This window comes from Pinus tabuliformis, chromosome 2_1 (genome assembly GCF_031772625.1).
Source record: "Pinus tabuliformis cultivar Carrire ecotype Pingquan chromosome 2_1, CPIR1, whole genome shotgun sequence".
NCBI classification, from domain to species: Eukaryota; Viridiplantae; Streptophyta; class Pinopsida; order Pinales; family Pinaceae; genus Pinus; species Pinus tabuliformis.
This window is the reverse complement of record NC_142299.1, coordinates 181,182,047-181,207,627: the sequence shown is the minus strand read 5'-3', so window position 1 is coordinate 181,207,627 and position 25,581 is coordinate 181,182,047. Positions and strand designations below refer to the sequence as shown.

General features: G+C 38.8%; 1 protein-coding gene across 2 annotated transcripts in view; it reads left to right on the top strand.

Moving 5' to 3' along the window:
• The window catches only part of LOC149199309 (structural maintenance of chromosomes protein 6B-like), a 423,580-nt gene that overhangs the window by 54,798 nt on the left and 343,201 nt on the right, over positions 1-25,581 (top strand). For both annotated transcript variants that reach the window (XR_016253762.1, XM_089402377.1), the window contains exon 6: positions 25,424-25,558. Coding sequence is in view for 1 of the 2 variants with exons in the window: in XM_089402377.1 (XP_089258503.1) it covers positions 25,424-25,558 (135 nt within the window). In the remaining variant the exon portion in view is untranslated. The remainder of the gene's footprint in view (positions 1-25,423; positions 25,559-25,581) is intronic.

Below are 25,581 nucleotides of genomic sequence, written 5' to 3'. Positions count from 1 at the left end.
AATTGTATGATTGTTAAATATATAATTATAAACTATATAGTAATTTTAATTATATAATGAATAATGTAATAAATGATATAGTTTATATTTGTAATGTAAAATGAATGATATGGGACAAGGGTAAGCGACGATTGGGGAATAGAGTGTCAACTGGTGTGACAGTTCCAATGAAGATTCGATATGGTTTACAACAAAATAAAGGGCGACGGAGCACAAGGAATAGGGTGTCGAGGGTTGTTGGGGCTCTAGTTAATGCCAAACAACACGATAGACGTGGCAAACGTTGAAGCACAAGGAACAAGGTGTAGGGACAATAAATAGGACCAACGGATGAAAACACTCGGTGAGGAACGATGTGTAAGGGTCAGTTGACTGCGGGTAACAACAAGAGATAGATGCAGAATATGGTGATGGGGAGATTGAACAAAGTATAAAATTTCGCGAGAGGCGACGAAGAGAGCACTGAAGCAACAATGGATAGGTTTATAGAAACTGAGTGTAATCTTCAAGGTAGAGAATCGTAGGCTTTGATACCATTGTAGCAAAAAAAGCTTAATGCAGAAGAAACGAATTGTGTAATAAATATTATATTAATGAATGAAAACTGAATGATGGTAATACAATCACCTTCGTGATGCTTTCCTATATAGTCATTGACTAGTCACAAAGGCGTTGGCCACGTCTTTTGACCTTAAAAACCCTTCTTAACTAATAATGATTAATTAATTAATCATTATTATTAAATATTGTTTATTTATTATTATTTTTATGAATTATTTATTCATAACACTCTACTTGTCTTGGAGCTTCTTTAATGCAATTTTGATGGATGGATATATTCGTTTCTTGTTGTAAGCTTAAGTCACATGGTTCAGGTTCAAATTCATGTTCAACAATCAACATTAACAAAAATAAAAAATGCTATCACGAATATGGAAACTGCAAGGATAGATTACAAGCTTGAGTTGTGACATGAGGTTATGAGTTTTGATCTATGGATTTGGTCAATGATTATGAGGTTCGCCAAACCTCAAAATCTTTTTAAGGTTCACCAAAATTTGAACGTTAAGGTTGAAGTTTGACGAACCTTGTGACATAGCTTGTAAGTGCAATTTTGCTGCTATTTCATCATTGCTGCATGTCTAAGGTATGGAATATGTTGTGATAATCTCATGTTGTGCCCTAATGTAATGAAAATTTCTTAAAAGCACTTTATTATTGTACTATTGCATGCATTATTCATTGGAGAATGCCAATTAATGTTCCTAAGGGTTGTTTTATTCTTGCAATCCCGAAACTCCATCATCTCTTACCAAACGAAGTATAAATTCCATTGTTGCTTGGTCGCTGCTTCATTAGGGCTATTGAAAGCTGCAATAGGACTCCTTGACAAAGTGAAGTTCCTTCAATAAGGTTATTCTTGACTCCGCCTCCCCCAATTGGCTAGGCACTGATCCTCATCCTAGTTGATCACACCCCACTTCTTCATTTTCTCTCTTTTCTGTCTTTCTGCCCTAACTTGGAAGGATCCCTAGGGTCGAGTGTGAAATGCATTAGGGTAGTCCACTTGAAGAGAAATTTGGCAAGTAAATTGCGCTAGGGTTTTCTCTAGGTGCCACTAAATTTTGAAGCTCACCTCATGGCTAGTTTTGGAGAAACCTTAAGCCTTAGCTCCATCATCATTTTTCCCCTAGGCTTGTTTGGTTAGTGGCTTTTCAAGGGTCATTTTCACTTTAAAACTCAAAGGAAGTTCACCTCTCATTGACCCTTCTTCTTGTCCTTGCTTGACCTTGTCATATTGTTGATGTTCATCCTGAATCCTTGGTCTTGCTTGGGTCCCCTAGGTCTCTCTTGTGGTCCCAAATATTTGCATGCTTGCTATCTCACAAAACCATAAGAAAGGTCCTTCTATTTCCTTAAGAATCCTTGATCTAGGTACGTCCCTTGTGTTGACTATCCTTTCTCCCTAGGTTAAGGTTCCCTCCCTATAAGCCTTTCTTAGAGAGCCTTTATCCTGTTTTTGAAGCAAGCAAGCCATTATCTGAGCCTCTCCTTTGAATGGGCTTTGGAAATCACATTGTACATTGCTATTGACCTTACCTTTCTAGTGATATCCTATATATCGAGACTCCTCCCATCAATGAAAGTCTGTAAAGAGCAGGGGACATTGATTGAAGTGAAAGTGGGTTAGTTTGACATCTCAAGGAGCTAAATGGTCAGCTTGACTGATTTTCGATTTGACCGGACCTGGTTTTTAAAACTAGGCTCAAAGTACGTTCACCTCTCATTGACCCTTCTTTTTATCCTTGCTTGACCTTGTTATATTATTAAGGATCATCCTGAATCCTCTTGCTTGGGTCCCTTAGATCTCTCTTGTGGTCCCAAATAGTTGCATGCTTGCTATCTCACAAAACCATAAGAGAGGTCCTTCTATTTCCTTGAGAATTCTTGATCTAGGTTAACTATCCTTTTTTCCTAGGTTAAGGTTCCCCCCTATAAGCCTTTCTTGGAGAGCCTTTATCTTGCTTTTGAAGCAACCCAACCATTATTTGGGCTTTTCCTTTGAATGGGTTGTGGAAATCACACTGTACATTGCTATTGACCTTACCATTCTAGTGATTTCCTATATACCAGGATACCTCCCATCAGTGAAAGTCCGTAAAGAGTAGGGGACATTGATTGAAGTGACAATGTGTCCTTGTCTCGTTGTTGTCACTTGGTCTAATAGTAGTCCCTTTGGAACCCTTCCAAGGACCCTTGCTAGATTGTGTGGGAACATTTTTGGCGCCGTTGCAGGGTACACGAGACGTGTCTTGTTCCTTTACGACATCATTGATATATCTTTTGGCCGCTACGCTGGATGAACGAAGCCATAGTTTTTCGTGGTACATTAAATTCAATGCTTGTAGGGTGAAACGAGCATTAGTTGAGTGATTTTTTATTCACCCTGGCGACTCCTATGTCATTAATATATAAGACCCAATGGGTACCAAAAGACTTCGTGAATGGTACCCTGCTTTGGATATCAGATGGGTTCCTGGATACCCAAATCGCCTGGATTGGAAGTTCATGTAAAATATGCCACAATTTGATGGTGATCCATGTACAATAGTTGACCAGATAACAAAACTCCTCAAGCATGCTTCCTAGGTGAATGTGGTTCATTTAGATAGCCTTATTGAGTTATTTATTACCTCCCCTGGATATAAATACCAAGGCTGGATTGACTCATATGAACTTGTGAGCGTTCCTTCTTTCATTGTGTTGATCAACAAATTCTTGAAGTACAATGGGCCATAATTCCTAACTAATGACGCTGCTTGTCAAAGCCTAGAGGTGGCTCTGCAAAAGAAAGGTCTCATCAATCAAGAAGAAAAGGTTGGAGAAGGCCTTGGGAATCAAGATGGTAAGCAGGGAGGAGCACCCTCCCTGGATCCCCATGATGAAAAAAATGAAAATGACAATTTTGAGGGCATCTATGATAGGGAAGATGAGTCTATAGAGAATAAAGTTGAGGCTAGCCTTGCCTTTTCTAAGGATATTATTCTCATGATACACTCTTTAAGAAACTTGGAGGAGGTAATTCCATTGATCCTTTGAATGTTTACATTGAACATTTCTCGCGTATTGAAGAGGGAAAATGGGATATCATTAGTCCCCAATTTGACATTGATCCTATTTATGATATCGCTAAAGAGGATGGGGTTGAGCTTGGTCTTCCTTTTCTCCAGGGTATTCCTTATAATATTGCATCTAAGTTGCACGAAGTGCCAAAACGTTTTGGAGTTTTGAAACGACTACGTTTAGAAACGTCACCTCCCAAAAATGGAAATGTCAACCGAAACATTATATATATATATATATATATATATATATATAGATATCTATATATAAAGAAAGAAAGAAAGAAATTTATAAATAAGTGAATAACACATTATCTCGCAAGGAAAAAGGGAATAAGAGCCATAGATGACAATTTAGAATGAAAGCCAAGTCTATATTAACTCTCATAGATGATTACATGATGGTCGATTTTTGCCAAGTTTAGGGTATGAGTACGGCTCGAAACGCCGGGTTTCTAGAAGTTTCGTGCAACATAGTATTACATCCATTGACATCCTCGAGAATGAAGATCATTATTTTCCCATGCATAAAGGGGTCTGTGGGAAGTGGTTGATGTTCATATTAGCCAATGTCCCATCTATGATACTAATGGTGACATCAGTAGGAGCCCGGTCTTTCCTTATGACTCTAAGGGTATGTTTGAGTCATATGTAGATCCTTTCCTCAACCTATTTTACATAACCTCTAATGTTGATGGTCACTTTCCCCTTCCTTAGCATGATCGAGAGGAAAATCAACTCAACGAACATAACACTTTTTCCCAGCCGTACTTAGAGGGTGATGAAACCATAATGGTTGCCCCTTTTCAATGCAATAATTTGATTGGTTAACCAACTTGTTGTGATCTTCCATGTCATAGGACCACTTTTCCTTCCCATATAGACCCTTCCATAGATATCGAGCATGGCATCACTAGAAAATGTCTTGATAGGGAATTCATGACATTGATCATCCATTCACCCATTCTTTGCTTACAGGAAAGGATCAGTCGCTTTGAGTTAATGTCCTTCACCTTATCTATTAATCCTTTCCATTATGTGTGGGTCCCTTATTTTGCCACCTCCCACCCTCATGACCCCCCATGTAGATATTTGTTGTGAACATAAACTGTGTAAAAATAAATAAAAATAGATAATAAATAATAAATATAATAATATAAAAATAATAATTAAATTAACTAATGATTAGTTAGTTAATAATGAAAAGGCATGTCTTAGAGACATGCCTGTTCGTGAAAGGGTACCTACCTAGTTATATATACAAGACCCTCATTCTCATTTGAATCTTCTTACTTCAATTCTATATACAATATACAATTTACAATTATTGTCCAATGATGGATGTCTTTGTCTACGAAGTATTTTAATATTTCCACTGCGTATACGACTTTTGCTCGTTACATTAGTATCAGAGCCACGTCTGATCTAGGCCTTGGCCTTTGACTCGTCATCAATTTTGTTGTCGTCAATCAAGCATTCTCTACAAAAAAGGAGGTTCTCCATTATACCAGTCGCTATTAGGCCTTTGGCCATTTGATAAAAATAAATAAAAAGCACAAACAGAAAAATAAAGAATAAAAAAAATCAAAATATGAAATATAAAGTAAAAAAAACATTAAAAATATTAGAGAAAAACAAATGTAGTCCGATGCAAATTTTGAAGGAGAACATTCATATATATAAAAAAAGGGTTGTACATTATTGATAAAAAGTGCTTGATAAAGTCAAAAAGGGAATCTTTCCAAATATCTTCAAAACTATACTTAAGAAGAGGAAGCGTAGATAATATTATCTTGAGTATTCATTAAGTGGTTTACAAGCTCATGGTTTTAGAAACCCATGGTAATTGCCCATGGTATTTTAAAAGTAAAAGAAAAACAAAAGGATTACCAAATCTCTTTATGTGAATGGTAAGTTTTAGTTTTTACATGGAGAACATTAACCGAGTCAAAAGTACATAAGTGAACATATATTTTATATTCTACTCCAAAGAGGTGAATAGCCACGTTTCACTAGGGTTGTAACTTAAAAAAAGAAAAGAAAAGAAAAAATATTATAAATAAAAGATATATAAGGAGAAGTATTATATTATAAAGGGGTATTTAAAGAAAAGTTCAAGTCAAAAAATTATTGAAAATATATACAAGTACAAAGCGGGTATTATTATAAAAGGTTACATAAGGAGAACATAATAGTTAAGAGTTTACGTTAAAGTGAAGTTGAATTAAAGTTTAAAGAGTTATATGCAATTTAAAAAATAAATACAAAGGAAAATAAGATATTTAAAAGACGACAATTGAAACAATATTTAAATATTCTTTTTAAAGTACAGAAAAAAAAAGTGTAAGAGTGTAAGTAGAAATATATAAAAATAATACAAAGGAGTTTTGAAATATTAAGGATAATAGGAAATTCGATTAAAAGAGTTTTGAAGAATTATAAAAAAATATTAAAAAGACACTTTTAAAGGAGGCTTGAAGTACAAAGTCCAAAGGAACTTTAAATATATACCAAAAGTCATCTCAACAAAACAAAATGGGATCAATCATTGAAAAAAAATGATGGAGCTCAATTCTAAAATGATGAAGGAAGAAAGGTTTTCCTATAATGGTCTTTTAGTTACAGATCACAGAGTAATTACATTAAAAGGAAGTATCCAAGGAAGAGAATTTAATGTCACCATCAACCCAAACAATGATACAAATTATATCAACATCAACTTGGTAAATCAACTCTTAATTCTAGAGCTAAGCATTGGTGTAAATAAAAATATTTTTGACCAAAAAGAGTATAAAATTAGTGATCTACAAGTGACAATAGGTCATTATGTTGAAATGTGGCAACAAGAATATTCCAATTTTAATTTGTCCTTGAATTAAAATTCGAATTTAGTCTCACCAGCTGCTTGAAAAAAATTAATTAATTCATCTTGAATTAATTAGTTGGAGAAATTCAAGCTAGAGGTCTTTGTGAAGTCATGCAACACTTATCCTTTTGTTTGAGGAAGTTATCTCTTAATTAAGGAGATAAGGATGAGTTGTAATTAGTTAGCTCAGTTAACTGAGTTAAGTCCAGTTAAATTAGTTCCAAATAGTTTGAGGAACTAATTGTGAGTTCAGTCAGTGAATGCAGGCATGCATGAAACTAGTGTACTCCAGATAACTGAATATTTTCTCATAAAAAACTCATGCATGTCAGTTCAGAGAAAGACCTAGTTGAGATTAAAGGCAGGGACATTGTACTATCAGTTGCATGAGTTTTCCTATAAAGGAAACTCATCCATGCAGAAGGAATAAGATTCCTTGAGATTTGCGTAGTTTTACAGTGTGTTGGAACAATGTGTGAGATCAGTGTCACACAAGGTTACAGCTGGAGCACCAGGGAAAACTGCGCAAGGAAATAGGAGGCTTGGAGGACAAAGGAGAAGGCATATGAGTTGTCTATTCTATCTATGAGCAACAATGAGGGATTGTACTGAGAGCTGGATAGTTGTGAGAGCTAATGCTTTGTGTAATCCTGAGATATTTCCACTTGTATGATAATACAGATAGCGGGGTTTTAGCTGAGGCTTTCCCCAGAGTATTTTTCTGTGTTTCATGTGTATTGATTCTTCTTCTCTGTTATATGTGTTTTGTTTGATCTTGCTCAAGTCGATTAAGCTTCCGCAAGTTTGATTGTAGAAGTAGATTAAGTATTTTGCTTTAGTCTATTGCATAATTGGGTTAATATACAGTGAGAATTTCTACATGGTATTAGAGCAAAGGTGATTAGAGCTGTGAACATTACACTGAGAAGGGAAATTCGAAATTTGAAAGTTCTTGATTGCAAATACAAAATCAAATTTTTATCACACCTCAAAGTTCACCAATGGCGTTTAATGGCTTGAGACTCGAGTATGCACTGGATGGCAGCTCGAATTACATAGCATGGAAAGATCGCATGGAAGCGGTATTAGAAGAAAATGGTCTGAATGATTTCATTGATAAAGAAATCTCCAAGCCAGCTGCAGCTAATGCACAAGAATTGGCTGAATGGAAGAAGTGTGTGGTGAAAGCGAGAAGGATTTTTCTGGAGCAATGTTACTTGGGAGTGGGAGCGAAAGCGGGTAGCGGGAGTGAAAATGGGAGCGGGAGTGAAAACGAGAGCGGGAGCGACATTTTCAGAAGCTCCCGGTTTGGGAGCGAATCCCAGAGCGATTTTTTAAAAATATATATATTTTTCATATTTTTTAATTTTTGATACATGTATGTCAACAAAAACATGTAGAATGATGAATTAGATATAAAAACATAAAAAAACATAGATTGATCATTGAACCATATTACATCAATCATCTAGAAGTTATTGTCTTCATCAACCATGTCCACAAGTTAGTAACATACAGATTACCACTGCAACATATTGAGTCTCGTGAATCATGATTCATCAAATTCAATCTTAAAGTTTCAACTTCAAGCTTTCAAAATTGAAAATTCAATATATAACATTTATCATCATTGATCACCAAAGTTGTACTTGTAAGCTAAGTTTAACCATTACAAGAAATAATATCTTAGATATTTCTAAGTTCTAACTTCTAACCGTTAACATGAAATGAAATGTTATAAAATGAAATATGAATAATGAAATGAAATGAAACAACTTCAGTCTTTCACGAAGCATCATATTCATAATTCACAATCATTACCAATGAGTTATAATTGCCAACTTGGCAACTTCAAACTTCAAACTTTCATTGTCACAGTCATATATTGTTTACATAAAATATCATTATGATATGAAAGAGTCAAGAGTCAAGAGTCAAGGACTCAAGACTCAACAGTTATGAAAACTAATAGAAACTAGAAAAGACAAGTAAACTGTAAATCTACATGTGGCCCTTGCCACGAGAGTCTCCTATATGAGCAGGTCGTGGTGGTCTTCTAGGAGTCTCTCACACAGACCGACGACCAGATCTAGAAGGCACATGTCCTCCACGTGAGGGTGTAGATGGAGGTGGCGACAACAAAGGAACAAGACTCGGAACTCTAGCACTGCTACTGGATGGTGGAGGTGGCATCGCTGCTGCAGCGGCTTCATCTTCATCCCTTATAAGTTCCTCTTCCAGTTCTTCAAGATGTATAGTGCCATCCTCCAAATTGTCATCCTCTGGGTAGTTGTCCGAAATTTTATATGTGGAATCCTCATAAGCCCAATCACAGTAATGACTCAACAACCTCAAGTTGTAGTGCACATAAACCAAGATTGCTGCCCGGTTTTCATTGAGTCTGTTTCTTTTCACATTATGTATGAAGCTGTAGGTGCTCCAACACCTCTTTGCAGAAGAAGTATTTACAACCTGTGATAGAACTTTTTTTTGCCAATTTTGGCAAAAGTCCTTGGCCACCATATGTTTCCCACCATGTGAGAGAATCAAATCTGTCTCTGTCTTCCATTGCATGGAAGTTACCAAACAAACCAGTGCCACTGAAGTATCTGCCTATTTCAAGGCGCACAACTGCACATTCCTCCCTGTCAGGTATCAACTTTTCTAATGCTTCCAAATATCCTCTAGTTACCTTTGCATCTAAATGGGGTTTGGTCCTAATCCCACCCCCTGGTGCAGGTTGGCCCAACCAAGATGTAGAGTAGTATTTTGGCGTAAGGATATATGCCAAGCAATGTAGTGGAAGATTAAGTTTATTCCACCGTACACACACACAATCGTGAATCAGTTTTTACAAGTCGGGATCTCTATTATGAACAGTATCTTTTATTTGCCCCAACATGGTATCCATCTGCTCATACACCTCACCAATCACTGGTTTATGTGTATCTGCAAACCAAATCATGTGATAAATGGGTTTGGTGAAATCCAATACTTGCCTCACACTTGACCAAAACATACCATCAAGAGCGGCCTCCTCCACCAGTTCAAAACCTCGCCTGTCCGCTGCATTTGTAGCTCTTTCCTTTAATACTTGCCAATGTGGACTTGATACCATGCTAGCCAATGACTTTCTTACTTTCAAAAGGCGCCTGAAGGTGAGGTAATAGCTACCAAATCTGGTCTTCTCAATCTTCAACAACTCCAATCTTGAGTGACTACGGAAAAGGCCATGGGTATTGCTATGATTTGTAATAAATTATATCATTTGTTTGCCTTTCTTGTACAAATCACCAATCCATTTGTATTGTGCAATTGTGTTCTTGACAACATTATGCATTAGAAGGTTCAATGTGTGAACCAAACACCCAGACCAAAATATGTTGGGGTATTTATCCTCAATAATTGCTCCCGCTGCCTTACAATTAGGAGCATTATCAGTGATGACTTGGATGACATTGTATGGCCTAATACGGTCAATTGTTTCAAGTAATGCTTCTGCGATGCTGATGGCGGTCTTGAACTTGTCTTCATATGCATTTAGAAAGATGGCACCACTAACAGACACAGCAAGAACACTTATCAATGGTTTGCCTTGTACATTTTTCCATCCATCAGATACAATGGACACCCCATGCTCAGTGCAAGAACTTGTCATTCTATTCAAAAAATGTGATATTTTTGCTTTTTCATGATCAAGTCCAACGGTTCTTGCCTTGTCATACCAAGGGCTCTTGTATCCTTTAGGGGCATCATTTATGGCAGAAACCATTTCGTGCCAATAAGGTGAGCGAAGAACATTGAATGGTATCCCACATGCATAGAGAAACCTGTAAACCTTTGAATCCACATCATTCCTACACCCCTCATCAAGGAAATTTGATATGGTTCTACGCCTTAAAGTTGGCGACCTTGTGCCTCCATATCCACTGCCTTGGGAGGATGCTGAAGGAGTTATTTGTGCTTGTGATTGTGAGCTTGGTTCAAAGAAACCCCTTGATTTTTTATATTTGTATTGGGCTTCCTCCTCTTCCCTTATGTATTTGGCTCTATCTGCTACTGACACAACTGTACAAGTTTTGATTCCTATTTGTTTATCTCCATCCCATGGCCTTTACCCACAAAGGTGTTTTCTGGCATGGGTGTATGAACCTGTGTAATTATTGTTGCAATGGGGGCAATGAAATTTAGTGGTTCCACCCACTTTCCCTACTTCAGGCCTGTTAACATATTTCCACAATGGGGTTTGGTCTTGTTTAGTTTTTTGAGTCATGTTCACCCTCCTCCAGCTCCTCCTCACCAGAGTTTTCATCAAATCCACTTTCTCCAGCTTCTTCATTCCCCTCTTCATTTTGGCCCCTTCGTTTCCTACTCTCCAACACCATAATAACCAGAAAAGGGACCAAGAAGAGAAGAGGAAAATGCCAAGAAATATAGCCAGGTCCATGATGTTTGATATTTCTAGGCTTTTGAATCTACAAAATTTAATGGGAATGGGAATAGGAATGAGAAAATTAATTTAATTTATTTAGATTCATGGTTTTTTTACTAAATAAACTAAACTAAACTAAACTAAACTAACTAAACCAACTAAACTAAACTAAATTACTAAATTACTACCTAACTAAGGTTTAAAATACTAAATTACTAAGTTACTAACCTCCTTGCAGGCTTGCTCCTTGCTCCTTGGCGCTCTCTCCTCGCTCTTTTGCTCTCCTCAACTCATTCAAGTCACAATGAAATATTTTTTGCCCCCCAAGCCCTTTTAAAACATTTTTTTTTTTTGTTGGAAATGAAATTTTTTTTGGCGTCCGCGGAAATTTTTTCGCGCGAATCGCTCCCGGCGTCGTGCGTGTCTCTCCTGGAGCGAAAATTAAAAGCTCGGGAGCGATTGCTCCCTGATCGCTTCCGAGCTTTAATTTTCGCTCTGGGAGCAACGTGAGTGATGCTCTCGCACTTGCTCCCGATTTTGGCAGGGAGCAGAATTTTTTTTATTGGGAGCGCGCTCTCGACCCGCTCTCGCCTGGAGCGCGGATTGGGAGCGGGTTCGAGGGGGGGGGAGCGCTCCCTCGCAACTCTGTTATGGAGTGAGTTCGAGACCATATTGTCTCGAGTCTCCATGGGAAGGAGACTCCATTTTCAATGTGGAAGACATTGAAGGACCTATATTAGAACAGTAGCGACCAGAGGAAACTGGCACTCAAGGATAAGCTTCGAAAAATCAAGTGTGAGAAGGGCGACACTATTTCTACATATCTGAACAAGCTCACCACCTGTAGAGATGAGCTTGGTAGTGTGGGAATAACGACAGCCGATGATGATATGGTGAGCCTTGCTCTCCTCGGTCTTCCAAAGAGCTGGAATAGCTACCAGGACTCTGTGAATGGAAGAGAGAAACTGTCGGATTGGGAATGACTGTGGTCGGATCTGATGCAAGAGGAGATCAGGAGGAGCACTAGAGATGGTTCTTCATCTAAGCATGGCAATGAAGAAAATCTAGCCTTAGCAAGTAAGGCAAGGAAAGGGAAAGGGAAGGCTTCCCATTCCAAATCGAATTCTTCTCATGGTCGGAAGCAGATTGACAAATCTAAAGTGAGATGCTTTAATTGTCATAAGGTGGGCCATTATGCAACTAATTTTCCATTGAAGAAATCCAAGAAGGGATCTTCGAAAGGATCAGAAGGTGTGGCACTAGCCTCTCAGTTCTAATTGGATTTTACCCTCATTGCATGCATGGTTTCATCGATGGTGGGTTGTGTTTGGTATCTAGACAGTGGAGCCTCATTCCACATGACCGACGATAAAAGTTTATTCAGTACCTTGGAGGAGAAAGACCTCAAGATGCGCATAGAGATGGGCGACGATGGAAAGAATTGTGTTTCAGGAGAAGGCACAATTGCTTTTCAGAGGGAGCATGGAGCTCCTCTCACCTTGATTGATGTAAAGTATGTGCCTAGACTGAAGAAGAACTTGGTATCGGTCGCGATGTTGGAGGACAAAGGCTACGATGTTGTCTTCAGTAAAGGAAAGGCGTTCCTGAGACACATAGCCATGGGTTAGACCAAGAGGATTGGGATTCGAGTGAAGAATCTCTATAAGTTAGAGGTAGATGACTGTGCTGCATTGAGTTCGAAAGCAGAATTGGTGCAAAGCCAAGACATTGGCGAGTTATGGCATAGGCGGTTGGGCCACTTGCATCATGGGGCCTTGAAGATAATGCAACAGATCTCTATCGGACTTCCCAAGGGTAAACTTGAGCAAGTGGACACATGCAAAGGTTGTACCTTGGGAAAGTACGCCAAGTCTTCCTTTCATGATCGAGACAGTCGAGCTGAAGCAATCTTGGAGCGAGTTCATATTGATGTGTGTGGACCATTCTCGACAACATCCACCGCGAAACAAAGGTATTATGTGATTTTCATTGATGATTTTTCTCGTAAATGCTAAATCTATTTCATGTAGAAGAAGGATCAAACCTTCTTAAAGTTTTGTGAGTTCAAAGCTTTGGTTGAGAAAGAATTAGGGAAGAAGATCAAGGCCTTGAGAAGCGACAATGGTGGAGAGCATGTCTCTCAAGAGTTTAAGGACTTATGTGCAGTAGAAGGAATTAAACGGGAGTTGATGGCACCTCATAACCCACAACAGAATGGGGTGGCTGAGAGGAAGAACATAACGATTGTGGGGGCAGCTCGGGCGATGCTGCATGACCAAGGCCTACCACTTCATTTGTGGGCTGAGGCATGCAACACAACAGTCTATTTGCAGAATAGAAGCTTGCATCACATACTTGGGATGAAGACACCAGAGGAAGCTTTCTCCAGGAAGAGACCAGATGTGGGTCACTTCAGGATCTTTGGCTCATCGGTATATTGCCATGTGACCAAGGATGCCCGGAAGAAACTTGAGCCGACAGCTGAGTTGGGAATACTTGTGGGGTACACAGATACACCTCACAACTATCAGGGGTACTTGCCTACCAGTGAGAAGACAGTGGTTTGCAGAGATCTCAAGTTTGATGAGTAGAAGGCCATGCGAGTTTCCCTTGAGAGGGAGCTCCAACTACAGGCTGTGGAGGAAGTTTTGGTTCCTAAGGAGAAGGAGCCTCAGACTAATGCGGAGCAGCGCATGTAGAGGTTCTAGGAGTGGAGTCATCCACTCGATCAGATTCTTCCAGAGAGGTACGGAAGCGCACAAGAGAAGCTGACAGATTGTTGTCAGATGCGAGAGAGAATGTGGGAGAACCATCTTCTTAGCGTAGACAGAGGAGATCACTTGATAGGTACACTGGATACATGGCCCTTGTTGGGGAATGTGTTGAGACCGAGCCATCTTCCTTTGAGGAAGCAGTGCAACAACTGATTTGGGTTGATGCTATGGTGGTGGAGTATGACTCCATAGTTCGGAATAGTGTTTGGGATGTGGTTCCAAGACCGAAGAACAAGTTAGTTGTGAGTTCCCCTTGGATTTACACGGTAAAGCAAGCTGCTGATGGTAGTGTGAAGAAACATGAGGCAAGATTTGTTGCCCGTGGTTTCTCACAGGTCGAGGGAATCGACTATGATGAGACTTTTGCTCCTGTAGCAAAGGTACTCATCTATGAGATCGATGTTGGCACTATCAGCACAAATGGGTTGGGAGATCCATTAGATGGATGTGAAGACTGCATTCCTCAATGGCAAGATTGAGGAAGAGGTGTACATAGAGCAGCCAGAAGGATTTGAGACCTTTGATCGTGAGTCACATGTGTGCGGACTGAAGAGAGCTTTGTACGGGCTAAAGCAAGCACCTCGTGCTTGGTACACCAGGATCGACAACTACTTCACTGGGTTGGGCTTCACAAAGAGTGAAGAGGATGTGAACCTGTACCACATCATGGTAGAAGGTAAGCAGTTGATCATTGTTCTTTATTTTGATGATCTCATATTGACAGATGATGATCAGTTGATCGAGATGAAAGACATAGGTCTCATGCACTACTTCATTGGCATGGAAGTGTGGCAGAAGGATGGGGAGTTGTTTGTGTCTCAAGGCAAGTATGCCAATGAGATACTCAGGAGATTCCACATGGAGAATTGCAAGCCCATGCAGACTCCTCTAATAGGGAACTGGAGGAAGGAGGATGCTACTTCAGGAGAAGTAGTAGAAGCTACTGTGTATCGACAACTTGTGGGTTCACTGATGTACTTAGTGAACACATGACTAGATTTGTGCTATGTGGTGAACCAGCTGAGTCAAGCTATGGTTTAGCTTACCAAGATGTTTTGGAAGACAGCTAAGCATGTTTTGAGATACCTCAAAGGCACATCTCAGTATGGATTATGGTACAAACGGACAGAGGGAGTGAAGCTACAGGGCTTCACAGATGCAGATTGGGCAGGGAGTCCATCGGATCGTAAGAGCACATCACGAGGAATTTTCAACTTTGGGTCAGCTGCAGTTTCTTGGTACAACAGGAAACAGAGGTCGGTTGCACTCAGCTCAGCAGAGGCTGAATACATGTCTGCAAGTCCAGGCAGCATGTGAGGCCATTTGCATGCATAAAATTCTAGTTGGTTTGTTTGATCAGAGAATGGATCCAACTATGATTTATTGTGATAATCAGAGTTGTATCAAACTCTCTGAGAATCTAGTATTTCATGACAGGTCCAAGCATATCGACATTCGGTATCATCATCTCAGAGACTGTGTGGCGAGGAGGATCATGTTGTTGCAATATATTTCGAATGAGGAGCAAGGTGATGACATTTTGACTAAGGCATTGTCAAAGTGTAAATTCGAGTTCCATAGAGACAAGATTGGGGTCGTAGATAATCCCTTTCTTGTTGAGAGGGAATGTTGAAATGTGGCAACAAGAATATTCCAATTTTAATTTGTCCTTGAATTAAAATTCGAATTTAGTCTCACCAGCTGCTTGAAAAATAATTAATTACTTCATCTTGAGTTAATTAGTTGGAGAAATTCAAGCTAGAAGTCTTTGTGAAGGCATGCTACAGTTATCACTTTGATTGAGGAAGTTGTCCCTTCATTAAGGAGATAAGGATGAGTTGTATTTGAGTTGTAATTAGTTAGCTCAGTTAACTGAGTTAAGTCCAGTTAAATTAGTTCCAAACAGTTTGAGGAACTAAATGTGAGTTCAGTTAGTTAACGCATGCATGCATGAAACTAGTGTACTCCAAATAACTGAATATTCTCTCATAAATGACTCATGCATGTCAGTTCAGACAAAGACCCAGTTGAGATTAAAGGCAGGGACAATGTGCTATCAGTTGCATGAGTTTTTCTATAAAGGAAACTCATCCATGCAGAAGGAATAAGATTCGTTGAGATTTGCGTAGTTCTACAGTGTGTTGGAACAATATGTGAGATCAGTGTCACACAAGGTTACAACTAGAGAACCCAGGGAAAATTGCGCAAGGAAATAGGAGGCTTGGAGGATAGAGGAGAAGGCATATGAGTTGTTTATTCTGCCTATGAGCAACAGTGAGGGATTGTACTGAGAGCTGGATAGCTGTGAGAGCTAAAGCTTTGTGTAATCCTGAGATATTTCCACTTGTATGAAATGCAGATAGTGGGGTTTTTAGCTGAGGCTTTCCCCAGAGTATTCTTCTATGTTTGATGTGTATTGATTCTTCTTCTCTGTTATATGTGTTTTGTTTGATCTTGCTCAAATCGATTAAGTTTCTACAAGTTTGATTGTAGAAGTAGATTACGTATTTTGCGTTAGTCTATTCAATAATCAGGTTAATCTACAGTGAGAATTTCTACACATTATGAGTGCATATCTCAATTTATGTTGTAAGGACGGATAAAAAGACTGACATCATACTCAGTCAGTCCTGGTCTAAGGATTTGGATACATTCACGTTAAATATAGAGAAACAAGTTTTGATGTTTACTTATAAAGGAAAGATGGTCATGTTTGGAGACAGAACAAGTAAATCAAAATCAATAAAATCTTCATTAGAAGACCTTAAGGATATCTTAGATTTGAAGTTTCAAGATAACGAAAAAACCATATCAAAGAAGCAAAAAGAGCTTGAAGAAGTCATTTGCAACAAAGACGAGGAAATTTCGTACCTTAGAGATCACCAAGAAAAACTACTCGAACAAGTCAAGAAAGCTAAAGCATCAAAGAATGAAATTCAGGAGGGTTTATTAAAACAAGAAGAAGAACAATTACATTTAAAGAGCCTTAACCAAACATTAGTAGAACAAATCAAGTGTTTAAAAGACGAGAAGTGTGAAGACCAAAATAAAGTTAACTCAGAGAATGAGGAAGGCTTATGTCTCAAAAATCATAATCAAAATATGCTCAAACAGATTAAAAAACTTAAGGATGAAAATAAATCATTGACGAATAGTTTCAAAGAACTTGTCGCAAAGGAAGCATCAAAATATCTAGATGTAGTAGTCCAAACTAAAGAAACAAACATCAAGACCACTAATCTTGCAGTTCAGGCAAATCCAAACCCTATTGAAGTAAAAACGTACTCAGAGGTTGTCGTTTAAACAGAGGACACCCCAAATAAAGATTAATTAGTTAAGTCAACAACAACAATGGTTGATGGAAATCAAGAAACTGCCATAAAAATGTTTAAGGAAGTTCAACAAAGAAAAATTCCTTATCTACATCTGAATCAAAAGAGTAGACGCCTTAATAAATCTACAAATCTATATCACGCAGAACATAAACAACAAACTTATGTTCTGAAGAATATTGAAGTGAGCTCAATCCAATCATACTATAACTATTCACCACATAGCTCCAAGGGTCAGAAGATTTCCCAAAAGATTAATCTCGGATGGTCTGGTCTATTTTCAGCACGACAATTTTGTCCATCGATCAGAACATCATATTGTCTTGTATAAAAAAAAAATGAAAGCTCAGAAATAAGAAGATATTTCGATCAACAGAAAAGAACCGATCCTTCATTAGTAAACTTTGAGGACAAAGCTTTTTGAAGGGGAAGGCAAGGTTATGAACATAAATTGTGTAAAAATAAATAAAAATAGACAATAAATAATAATTATAATAATATAAAAATAATAATTAAATTAACTAATGATTAGTTAGTTAATAATGAAAAGGCATGTTTTAGAGACATGCTGGTTCGTGAAAGGGTACCTACCTGGTTATATATATAGGACCCTCATTCTCATTTGAATCATCCTACATCAATTCTATATACAATATACAATTTACAATTATTGTCCTATCATGGATGTCTTTGTCTACGAAGTATTTTAATATTTCCGCTGCGTATACGACTTTTGGTCGTTACAATATTCCTATCTTTGCTTTTGGATATGTTGCATGAGTAATCATACGGGCAGGCGTTGTTATATTGGTTGGATGATATGCTGGTTGCATTGACTCTATTATTACACTTTGTACTTTTATGATGTAACATGCATATTAGAGTAGGATGCATTGCATATTAAATTTTTGCATTAGAGCCTAACATCATATTATGTTATCATGCTAGATAGGTGCATTTAGGCTAAATTTTTCATTTAGAATTAAATTTTATTTCTTCTTGATATTTATGGCCTAACAAAAGCTGAAAGCATGGCTGATCACAAGACTCCATAAAAAGATGCTGCCTCATGTGATTATCAGGGGATAGGTCTACAGTCCCAAGAGATTGCTGGTGTTCTCATTACCTCCCCCTTCGAGAGCATGGTTTGTGCACTCTACAAAGATCTCATGTCCCAGTTGGAGCCAGATGTTACCTGCTACCAACGGGTAACCCCCATAGGGGAATTTTTTTCTCTTAGATTTGTTGTCAACTGGAAGCCATCAACCCCTTGGAGTCACTAGATAGCTCAATGTGCCACCTGAGCTAGCCATTATGTGCCCTCACCCATCTGTTATGATCGTATGTTTGAAGGTGGGCCTTCCAAACTCGAAGGTATGGCTTTTCATTATGTAATTGGGTGGTCTTGTGTAATTATCATCGACACATCTGGACATATATTAGTAGGGGGATTCGACGGAAAGAATGGGCTTGGTCTGTACTCTTGTCCCCTTGTCCAATTTGGTGGTTATGTTTTTATCCTAGTCCCATGGGATTTCTTTTCTTAACTACTAGCTCTAGGAGTGGCACTACATGGGAAACCCTGATTTTGGTTGCATGGTCTTGCTTCCCATCATCATATGAATCACTTCCCTTTGTTCATTATAACTCCTATTCACTCTTTTCCCATCCGGGTCCACATTTGTCCATTGGGTCCACAAAGAGTTAGCCTCCCCTTCCCCTTTTCCACTCTTTGTGTCAGACCTAGAACGATGCCTTGGAGGTCGATGTAGCTAAAAATAAACTAAAAGCATAATTTGGCCACTTATAACAGGGAATGTACCATAAAATGCAAAAGAGGGTTGGGACATACAAATTTAGCATGTGGGAAAAATCCAGGCATGAACTCTACCCCTTATCGTTATTGCCATCACCCCGGTTCCTAAGGTCCCCTATGTGAGCGCCTTGCATCATTGAGGAACCCATGATTGTCCCAATTCGTAGTGGGCGATGAACTACCCAACCTTAAGAGGGTAATCACTACTATATTAGACACATCATGCTCTCATTCCTTGGAGCCTCGAGCAGTTATAAGAAAGAAAAATCAATAAAAGGCAAAAGACATATGAAGAAGGGTGGAAAAACAAAGGTCAGGGTAACTCATGCACCATGATTGCTCCCTCCTACATCTATACACCCATGTGTGGGCTTCCCTCATTATAACTACCCTTGTATGATGGCATGTGGCTTGGAGCCTTCCCTTACTACCCCACTCCGTTCCACTATTATTTCACATGATGCCTGCCATTTGACAGATGTACCATGGACCTGTCACTTCCTTAAAGGTTGAAACCAACTAATAGGGTCTTTTATGAACCTCCTCCTTGAGCCTGGGAACACTTGTACATTCTAAAGCCCATTTGGAAGGGCATGCCACTATGTAGTGTCCACTTGGGCCCTTGATTTGGAAGCTTATTTACTTAAGTGCACTAATGAAATTGTTGTACTAGAGGGTGAGGAGACTCATTGGATATTATACAGGATTGCAGGTGGGTCTTCGCCTTGGGTTTTGCCTCCCTATACAGGATCCAAGCTCTCTAAAGGGACATGATGGCACTTGCAGGGTGAGCATTAAGAGCCACATGCCTCCACCACAATAGAGCATTGATTACCTTATCATGGGATTCTTTAGACCACATTTGACTTGCTCATGCCCCACTCATATAGAGATGATGATGCACTTGGATCACATTGCCCAGTGGGCTACATACTTGCACTAGACACTTGGCATTTGATCCCGGGTCCAAATGGGGTTTTGTCTCACCTAGGGAGAGATGGGAGGGTGTGTATCATCATTCCTGGTCTCATGGATGGACTATGGCCACCTTTAATCCTATTGGAGACCCATGAGACCATTGACTGTGCCCCACAACCACTTGGGAGCACCATAGATGTTTTTCTTGGGAGCCAAGGGGCCATCCCCTTGGTCATCATCATGAGAGTCCTCTTTGATTTGGCTCATGTAGGACTTATCTAGACCGTATGACAATCCTACTGCACCATGTTTCTATTATTTCAGCCTCATTAGGAAGGCTTATTGTTGTATTTTTGAGCTATTTTGTGGGCTTGTCACCAATTAGGGTGTTATTTTACACATTCGAGTAATTTTTGGGGGTTTGTTAGGCAAATTTGACCAATTTTAATGGTTAGAGGTTCATATAAATACAAGTGAGGCCTCATTTGTAACTCATCGTTATTTGGATTTGGATTATCTCTTGTAAAAAAATTCAGAGCTGCAATTGATGGACGAAGTTGGAGATTTTTTATGCATTTTGATGTTTGGATTTCGTGATACTTGTCTTGGAGATTCTTTAATGCAATCGTGATTGATGGATATACTCGTTTCCTCTGGTAGGTGCAATTTTGATGCTATTTCATTGTTGCTACATGTCTAATGTATGGAATATGTTGCGATAATCTCATGTGTTCCCTAATGTAATGCAAATTTCTTAAAAGCACTTTAATATTGTATTACTGCATGCGTTATTCATTGGAGACTGCAAATGAATGTTCCTAAGGTTTGTTTTAATCTTTCAATCTTGAAACTCCATCATCTCTTGCCAGACGAGGTATAAGTTCCATTGTTGTTGCGTAGTTGCTTCGTTAGGGCTATCGAAAGCTGCAATAAGACTCCTTGACAGAGCGAAGTTTCTTCATGAAGATTATTCTTGATTCCACCTCTCTAATTGGCTAGGAAATGATCCTCATCCTAGTTGATCACACCCTACTTTGTTTTCTCTCTTTTTCGTCTTTCTGCCCTAACTTGGAAGGAACCCTAGGGCCTAGTGCGAAATGCATTAGGGTGGTCCTCTTGGAAAGCGAATTGGCAAGTAATTGCGTGGGGTTTTCTCAAGGTGCCCTTCAATTTTGAAGCTCATGTCGTGGCTAGTTTTGTAGAAACCTCAATCCCTAGCTCCAACATCATTTTGCCCCTAGGCTTCTTTGGTTAGTGGTTTTTCAAGGGTCATTTGCGCTTTAAAAATCGAAGGCATAGTTTTAAAAACCGGAATCGAGTTTCAAACCGATCGCCTATCTAACCGTGATTCAAATCAGAACCAGATTAAATTGGATCAAACCAGATTCAATAGACCGAAATTGGAAAAAAATACATAAAATAATTAATTTTAATGAAAAAATTATTTTTAAGATTACAAACCATGATTCCAAACCATTAGAGACAAAAATGGAAAGTCTTCACATATATATACTAGGTAAGGTTGCTTATATCAAAATGGCACCGAGTGCAATACATATCAATGATATCATTGACAAAATACATAACTACTGAGGCTCTAAATGGCATATAGAGTCCCAACACAATGCTACAATGAGGCTCTCAATGGCTTCCTGAATCCAAACATAATGCTACAACTCAAGCTGCTAGGCCACTAGCCTACTACAAATCACTGATCGACATGATCACTCATCAAACTCATCGCCACTACTACACATGGGATCATCACTAGGAGCTACATAAACATCATCTAGCTCAGAGTTTGAGGACGACTCAAACTCTTCTCGAACCTCAATAGCAGTGCTAGTGATCATATAGCCTACTACATATCATTGATCGACATGATCACTCATCAAACTCATTTCCACTACTACACATGGGATCATCACTAGGAGCTACATAAACATCATCTAGCTCAGAGTTTGAGGACGACCCAAATTCCTCTCCAACCTCAATATCAGTGCTAGTAGTAGCATGAGCAACATCACTAGGTTTAGCAAAACTAGAAGCACAAGTTGCTTCCCTCACAAGTTACCATGTGCCAAGCTTGGTCTTGGTTGGTTCATTTCCTTCAACTCTTGGTTCAACTAACATATCTGTGTTGGTATCAACACACCTAACTCCACTAGACAACTCCAAACTATCTCCAAGATGACAAAGAACCTCCAAACTTTGTTGTTGCTCCAAAACTCAATGTTGTTGCAGAACTGTCCAAGCTCTCATATGCACACAAACACTAGAAATCAAATGTGTGAGGCAAATAGGAGCTTACACATCCTTTTATAAGCTTGGGGGGCCATATTTAGAAGGGAACCTACCATGGTTTGCTAAAAACCACCTCCAAAAACCACTTAGGAGTCCCATCAACATGCCCAACCATGTGGCTTCCTAACTGGCCAGTTTGGTACCAAAATCGGTCGATTTGGTACCCAATCAGTCTTGACCAACCAACCAATCGGATTTGTTGGGCCGGTTTGATATCTCAAGGAGCTAACCATTTGTTTGACCGATTTTCAGTTCGATCAGACTGGTTTTCAAAACTAGGCTCAAAGGAAGTTCACCTCTCATTGACCCTTCTTATCCTTGCTTGGATTTGTCATATTGTTGATGATCATCTTGAATCATAGGCGCTTGGGTTCCCCTAGGTCTCTCTTGTGATCCCAAATATTTGCATGCTTGCTATCTCACAAAACCTTAAGAGAGGTCCTTCTATTTCCTTGAGAATCCTTGATATAGGTATGTCTCTTGTGTTGACTATCCTTTCTTCCTAGGTTATGGTTCCCTTTCTATAAGCCTTTCTTGGAGAACCTTTATCTTGATTTTAAAGCAAGCAAGCCATTATCTAAGCCTCTCCTTTGAATGGGCTTTGGAAATCACGTTGTGCATTGCTATTGACCTTACCTTTCTAGTGATTTCCTATATATCGAGACCCCTCCTATCAATGAAAGTCTGTAAAGAGCAAGGGACATCGACTGAAGTGAAAGTGTGTCCTTGTCCCATTGTTGTCACTTGGTCTAGTAGTAATCCCTTTAGAACCCCTCCAAGGACCCCTGCTAGATTGTGTGGTACCAGGTAGGACTGGAGATTAGTGCCTAATCCACTGGGTGAATGGAGTCACAACACGTAACAAATGGGAGGAGTTTTGAAAATGGGAAAGAAGTAATATGGCCAAGAAGTACAAACCAATAATACTTATTCCTTGTTGCCATGTATTGCAAAAATATGGCTAAGAGTATTATAGATGTTGAAAACACTTGAGGAAACTACAACTATAAAAAACAATGTATGAGAAGTTGCAATCCATGAACAGAGATATATGGTGAATTCGAAATAAATGGTGAATTCTTGAAATGAGGAAGCAACTCTATAGTGGTGGCTCCATGTATTATAATATGCAACTCCTTTATAACTTGTAAACAACTAGGGATTATTGTTCATGGTTGCATGTAATTTTTAAAGAACAATATGGTTACCCATGTGATGACTTCTATGTAACATAAGATGATTCCCCACATTATAATAATGTATACGTCCTTGACATTTGCCTTCAATAACCTTCAATGCGATACCCCATCTGTGAGCCAACTTCAATGTAACATAAGATTATTCCCCACATTATGATAATGTAGACATCCTTGATAGATTGTAGGGTGTAGTAGTCATAGAGGATAGTTTGTCAATAGAAGGATTCGTGGGGTCGAATTGAGTGAAGGGTTGCACTGCCAATAGTAACCCGACATTCTCTGAGGGTCGAGTAAGCCACAATAGACAAAGTTAACAATGTATGGGAATGGAGGAGCATATTATTGGTAAAGTTGTCATTGATGTCAATATGATGACATATCCTAGGTGCATTGCTGAAGCGAACCCTTAGTGCAAAACCCTAACCCTAAGTGCAAAACCCTAACCCTAATTGCAAACCCTAGGAGGAAACCCTAACATTGCTTGTTGAAGATGAAAACCCCAGATGTATGAAAGTTTCCTTACGCAAGACAATGTCATAAAGCTATTTAATGAAACCCTAAGTCTTTGCCCTTGCATGGTTCAATATGAAGAAACCCTAAAATTGCCCATGTTGACCTAATAAATAATGAGCATCTATAAGCTACATGATGTCCTAGATCCATGAAAAGAAATCCTCAAACAGGATTGTTTTGAAAAACATGTATATGATGAAAGAAAATTAAAATTGCTAAAAATGGAGATCAGTTCTTGGAGAAAAGATTACATCAACTTGTAGAGGTCAAGAGCTTTCCAATAAGTACTCACATGCCTCCTAATTCCTTACCGTTGAAGAGAAATCAATTTTGGAATTCAGCATATGTCAAAAATTGTCATACTGGCAAGCCAACTTGAGTAGGCTCTAATATGCCTCTTCCAAAAGGTGCATCTCCTTGATACAACGTGTATATATATATTGGAGACAAGATACCATTCCATCATCAACTTGGTCTAAAATAAGAACAAGAGAAGGACGAAATAAGGACTACAAAGGACGAAAATTGGAAGACATCACTGTGCAACTGAGATTAACTTGTGCTTGGGCTTTATTTCTTTGTAGAAGGGACTCATGTTACTACAAACATCATCTCGACCTGCTGCAGACTTCAGTTCGGACTTATTACAGGCACAGACTTAAGACCTCTGATCTGGCTATAAAAGTCAGATTTTTGGAGAAAAGACTTCGACTTATTTGTAGACCATACCTCAGGCCTAGTAAAGATCTCTTTTTTTGTTGAAGAAGATTTCGGATTTGTGTCTTTTTTATCTGAAGAAGATTTCAGATGTGTGTCTTTTTTTCTGAAAAAGATTTCAGATCTGTCCCTCTTGATTGCGGATTTGGCCTCCCTTAATTGCAGACTTATTGCAGACCCCTATACCCTTAGATTTGTGGAACAAAATCGATGTTGGACGCCAGTAACAGACCTTTGTTAGTGGGCTTATTCAAAGTTGCTATCCAGTAACTGAGCTTGTCTGACTGTTCTAGAGGTATACCTTTGTAAGTTTGTACCTGGCTTGTTTAGTGCTGAGTAAACTGATTCGATGGTAAGATTATTTTACAAAACATTACAAAATAAACTGATTCGGTGCTAAGATTATTTTACAAAACAGTTTTGAGGGTTAGCCTAATTGGTTGAGTCCCCATCTTTAAAAAACACCTTTGCTATTCAGTGTTCACTGGTTCAATTCTCTTGACACCCTTGTGGTCAGGCTCTGTGGTTGAGCCAGTAGGAAGTGATCCCTTAGGGTGGATTTGCCTGTGGTACAGATATTCCATGTACGTAGCAGTCACCGATCTCCTAGGTCCGTGAACCACATAGAAAAAAAGTTTAATTTATAAAACATTATGAAGAGCAGATATTACATAAAATCGTGCCCATTGATGGCTGCTTGTCTGTCATCAACCTGGGAGGAAGATACCTGTTTGACTGTTCCCATTTCCATATCACCATATGAGGCTTGGCCTTGATGCACTGTGCACTCCTACAACACTTTATTTTCTTCATACTGGAAGGAACCATCAAATTTATTTAATGATAACTGTTTTCATTTACTATATTTCTTAAAGGTTTTGAACTTTTGCGCTAGTTGTAAATATGGACGCTTCACTGATTTTTTTCAGGCAACCAAGGAGCGTGTTGAGCTTGAGGAGGAATTGAATAGGAGGAAAGGTGTTATTGCAAAAATGGTTGATCGTGTTCACTTTCTAGAGCGGCAGATTCTTGATATTCAAGAACGGCACATTAGAACCACTCAGGTTTTTATGTTTTCCTTTTTGAG